General features: G+C 52.3%; 1 protein-coding gene across 1 annotated transcript; it reads left to right on the top strand.

Annotated features, from left to right (window-relative positions):
• Positions 1–4,793: 4,793 nt before the first annotated feature.
• On the top strand, positions 4,794–5,429 carry LOC144606691 (claudin-4-like). Its single transcript, XM_078422996.1, has one exon. The coding sequence runs from the start codon at positions 4,794–4,796 to the stop codon at positions 5,427–5,429; it is 636 nt and encodes a 211-aa protein (XP_078279122.1).

Raw genomic sequence — 5,429 nt, 5'->3', positions numbered from 1 at the left:
AGGGATGTTCACAGCACTGGTGGTAACCATTCCCACCAAGCCACAAGATGGAGCCCGCATTACAATCCATTTAATAAAATCCATTCATCGCCCTCAAAACATATGGGTTTTCCACTTTGTATGTATACAGTTCCCTCAGGACAGAAATACCGAGCCTGATTCCTGATTCCTTGAATTGGAAAATTCCACCATACTGTTGAAAAGGATCTGCTCATTACCACAGCCCCGTAAGATTTCCTGTAACCCTCCACAGCTGGCGATGTATGAGCTGGAGTCACAGTTGCAAGGCAGGAAAATGTAGCATGGAGACACAAGAGTCTGCCGATGCTGGAATCCTGAACAAAAATCAAACTGCTAGAGGACCTCAGTGGGTCAGGCAGCATCTGTGGAGGGAATGGGCAGACGACATTTTGGATCCAGCTTCAATTCCGGACCGAAATGTGCTCCATCCATCCCCTCCACAGATGCCGCCTGACCACAGAATTAACTGACCAGTTCATCAATTGCACAATTGCACAATCAATTCAGGAGGAGTGAAAGGAAGCTCTATGATGGGTGGAGGTTAAGACTCAAACAGCACCTGCAGTGCACCACCTCAGACTTTGGCTAACCAAGGAAAAAGCACAAACCACAACCTTCTTGCTGGAGGGGGTGAACAACACCTACTGCAGGAACCAAACTGACACCTAATATCAATAACGTTTGCTGGTAATGCAAAGTAAATCTGATAGGAAATATCTTCGCTTCAGGTCATGAAACCAGACATTGCAATTCAAAGTCTGAAGGTCAGAGGAATAAGATCCACTTATTTATCATTGCAACACAACGGTATCCAGTTACAGAGAGAGAGGAAGTTACTTTAGAGTCATAGAGTCATGGAGTGATACAGCGTGGAAACAGGCCCTTTGGCCCAACTTGCCCGCACCGGCCAACATGTCCCAGCTACACTAGTCCCACCTGCCTGCGTTTGGCCCGTATCCCTCCAAACCTGTCCTCAGCATGTCGTGGTGTGCGGAGTTGTCACGTTATCCCTGAGAACGCGTGGGTTTTCTCCAGGTGCTCTGGTTTCCTCCCACACTCCAAAGACACGCAGGTTTGTAGGTTGATTGGCTTCTGTAAATGGTGTCGTTTGTGTAGGATGGACCTAGTGTACGTGTATGTGTACTGCGAGTACAGGTGATTTAAGATGCCCTGGCCCTGCGTGAAATCTGGTGGGGGAATTCAAAGAAATGAAGGGAAAGCCTCGGATTTCTCCAGGCCTTGTCCAGATCTCTCAATATCCCAATGCTCTCTACATTCCATACCATACTTTTGAATCGCTGACACTGTTGTAAGACAGTGGCTGATTACACACAGCATGGTCCCACAGGCAGCATATCGATGATCTGTTTTAGTGTGTTTTATTCATCCCATTGATTTGACGTTTGCAAAGCAGCAAGGTTAGTTTAGTTTAGTTTTGGGATACAGCACGGAAACAGGCCCTTCGGCCCACCGAGTCCGTGCCGACCAGCGATCACCCATAAACTAGCTCCATCCTACACACCTGGGGACAATTTTTCAGTATCCAATTAACCTGCATGCCTTTGGAGCATTGGAGGAAACCAGAACACCTGGAGAAAACCCATGCAGTCACAGGGAGAACGTGCAAACTCCGCCCCGACAGCGCCTGCAGTCAGGATCGAACCAGCTCTCCGGCGCTGTAAGACGGCAGCTCTACCGCCACTTACATAAAAGCCCAAGCTTGATCGTGGCCCTGGGCACGTTTGTACAATGATCTCTGCCCAATGGTAGGAATGATCAGACCCATTAATGAAGAAGTAACAATATATTCAATCTCTGCCCTTTTGTGATGTGGGCAAGTCCTAACCCAGGACTAAAGTAGTCAAGAAGGTTTGTTTTCACCTTCCTTATTTTCAGTGTATTTTCTCACCGGCAGGTTGCAACCACAGCAAAAGAGGTTCAAGATGATTGGGGTGCGGCCAAGGAATTCAGCCAAACGCAATGGACACATGCCTTCGGAAACATAACAATAAGAGTATCAAGACTCACAATTGATAAGGTCGGTTGCTGAAGTTGAAGACTTGCCACGATATTATCGGATGCTGGATCATGTTTGGGGGCGAGTGTGTTCTTATTTTCTTATCAATTTATTTCCTGCTTCTTTGCAGCCATAAGCTAGAGAATATTGTCAAAGAGAAATTTCCTTCTTCGACCTGCATATTTGGGCTCTTCCACTGCAGAGCGGCCTGTATCAACAATACCATGGATGAGAGGGTATTAGCTACAAGGAGAGGTTGGCTTAGATTGTGTTCTCTGGAGCACCCAAGGCTGAGGGAAGATTTGATAGAAGTATATCAGTCAGTCAACATTGTTTCCCCGAGGGAGGAAGTGTCAAAGACTAGAGAGCATAGTTTGAAGGTTCGCGAAACTTAAGACAGATATGCAGGTCAATCTTTTTACTCACAGAATGGTGGGTGCCTGGAACCAGCAGGCAGGACTGAGAGGTGGAGACGGATTTAGCTTTCTTATTAGTTAGGTTTAGAGATACTGTGTGAAAACATGCCCATTGGCCCACCAAGTCTGCGCCGACCAGCGAGCCCCTCACATTCACCCACATTAACACCATCTGCACGCACTAGGGACATTATACTATCTTGCCAAGTCAATTAACCTACAAGCCTCTAGGAGCGTGGGAGGAGCTCCCGGGGAAAACCCACGCAGGTCACGGGGAGAACGTACAAACTCCGTACCGACCGCGCCTGCAGTCAGGATCGAACCCGGGTCTCTGACGCTGTAAGGCAGCAACTCTACCGCTCCACCACTGTGCAGCCCCGATCCGATAGTGCCCTTTAAGAGGCTTTTAGGGAGGCACATAGTATGCAGGGAAAAGAGAGAAATGGACCACGTGCAGGCGAAGGAGATTGGTTTAACCATTTTTGGCGCGGACATCGTGGGCCGCAGTGCCTGTTCCTGCACTCTCCCTTTCTTTACATCATCATATTAATGATTTGGACGAGGGAATTGAATGTAATATCTCTAAGTTTGCGGATGACACGAAGCTGGGGGGCAGTGTTAGCTGCGAGGAGGATGTTAGGAGGCTGCAGAGTGACTTGGATAGATTAGGCGAGTGGGCAAATGCATGGCAGATGCAATATAATGTGGATAAATGTGAGGTTATCCACTTTGGCGACAAGAACAGGAAAGCAGAGTATTACCTGAATGGTGACCGATTAGGAAAAGGGGAGATGCAACGTGACCTGGGTGTCATGGTGCACCAGTCATTGAAAGCAAGCGTGCAGGTGCAGCAGGCAGTGAAGAACGCGAATGGTATGTTAGCATTCATAGCAAGAGGATTTGAGTATAGGAGCAGGGAGGTTCTGCTGCAGTTGTACAGGGCCTTGGTGAGACCGCACCTGGAGTATTGTGTACAGTTTTGGTCTCCTAATCTGAGGAAAGACATTCTAGCCATAGAGGGAGTACAGAGAAGGTTCACCAGATTGATCCCTGGGATGGCAAGACTTTCATATGAAGAAAGACTGGATAGACTAGGCTTATACTCGCTGGAATTTAGAAGACTGAGGGGGGATCTTATTGAAACATATAAAATTCTTAAGGGGTTGGAGAGGCTAGATGCGGGAAGATTGTTCCCGATGTTGGGGAAGTCCAGAACCAGGGGTCACAGCTTAAGGATAAGGGGGAAGCCTTTTAGGACCGAGATGAGAAATCATTTCTTCACACAGATAGTGGTGAGTCTGTGGAATTCTCTGCCACAGACGGTAGTTGAGGCCAGTTCATTGGCTATATTTAAGAGGGAGTTAGATGTGGCCCTTGTGGCTAAAGGGATCAGGGGGTATGGAGAGAAGGCAGGTACAGGTTACTGAGCTGGATGATCAGCCATGATCATATTGAATGGTGGTGCAGGCTCGAAGGGCCGAATGGCCTACTCCTGCACCTATTTTCTATGTTTCTATGTTTCTATGTTTCTATCATCAGAAGCCACAGCAAGCCACTTCATGTATCCGTTACTGGCAATCTGCCACTTGGTCGCAGTTCAGACCGATGGCCCATTGAATCAGTCATTAATTATCCAATCTGTCCTCCAGCCCGCCCCCTCCCTCCAGCCCGCCCCCTCCCTCCAGCCCGCCCCCTCCCTCCAGCCCGCCCCCTCCCTCCAGCCCGCCCCCTCCCTCCAGCCCGCCCCCTCCCTCCAGCCCGCCCCCTCCCTCCAGCCCGCCCCCTCCCTCCAGCCCGCCCCTTCCCTCCAGCCCGCCCCCTCCCTCCAGCCCGCCCCCTCCCTCCAGCCCGCCCCCTCCCTCCAGCCCGCCCCCTCCCTCCAGCCCGCCCCCTCCCTCCAGCCCGCCCCCTCCCTCCAGCCCGCCCCCTCCCTCCAGCCCGCCCCCTCCCTCCAGCCCGCCCCCTCCCTCCAGCCCGCACCCTCCCTCCAGCCCGCCCCCTCCCTCCAGCCCGCCCCCTCCCTCCAGCCCGCCCCCTCCCTCCTGCCCGCCCCCTCCCTCCTGCCCGCCCCCTCCCTCCTGCCCGCCCCCTCCCTCCAGCCCACACACAGAAACCTATCCGACAGTGCGTGAAGCAGGAGACGACCGGCTTCTTTTGTCACCGCCTGTGGCAGAAGCTCACGTCAAGAACCTTCATTTCCACACTGCTGTCATCTCCCCTCCTGGTTGGTTGTGACTGACTCCGGTTGTTCCTGAACTCCGGGCAGCCGGGAGGAAGCGACACCTTCGGAAAATAGTTCGGAATTGTTGGGAAGAGCGGGGGGTCTTGCGCAGGTAACGATGGCAGACGCTTGCTTCCAGGTGGTTGGCTTCATCACTGCCGTGGTGGGCTGGTTCATGGCCTGTGTCTCCATGGCAAGTCCACAGTGGAGGACGCGGAGTCTGGACGGGAGCACCATTCTGACGGTGCAGGAAGGCTGGGAGGGGATCTGGATGAGCTGCATTAACGACAGCGGGGGTCTCGTGAGCTGCGACGTGTACGACTCATTACTGGGGCTGCCCTCGGACCTGCAGGCTGCCAGAGCTCTCATGTGCCTGGCAGTGGCCCTGGGCATCTTGGCAATGGTGCTGTCCTGTGCCGGCATGAAATGCACCAAGTTTGCAAAGGAGGAGGAGAGATTCAAAGCTCTGCTGGTTGTGACAGGAGGGGTTCTCTTCATCTTGGCCGGGACGTGCGTCCTGATTCCAGTCTCCTGGACCGCTGCCAACATCGTGGCTGACTTCTACAACCCTCTGGTGCCCCTCTCCATGAAGTCGGGGCTGGGCGACGCTCTGTTCCTGGGATGGGGTTCAACTAGCGTCCTGGTCCTTGGAGGGAGCATTCTCTGCTGCTCCTGCGCAGAAGACAGCGTGAAGAGAAAAGGGTATCCGAGGAATCTCACTCGTTATCATCCCACAGCTCCCGGAAACAGGTAA

Source organism: Rhinoraja longicauda, chromosome 27 (genome assembly GCF_053455715.1).
Source record: "Rhinoraja longicauda isolate Sanriku21f chromosome 27, sRhiLon1.1, whole genome shotgun sequence".
NCBI lineage: Eukaryota > Metazoa > Chordata > Chondrichthyes > Rajiformes > Arhynchobatidae > Rhinoraja > Rhinoraja longicauda.
The sequence above is the reverse complement of the archived record's forward strand: the minus strand, read 5'-3'. Positions and strand labels throughout refer to the sequence as shown.

What these genes read in the sequence shown, in the direction of transcription:
- LOC144606691 (XM_078422996.1), top strand. Translation starts at nt 4,794, where the DNA reads ATGGCAGACGCTTGCTTCCAGGTGGTTGGCTTCATCACTGCCGTGGTG.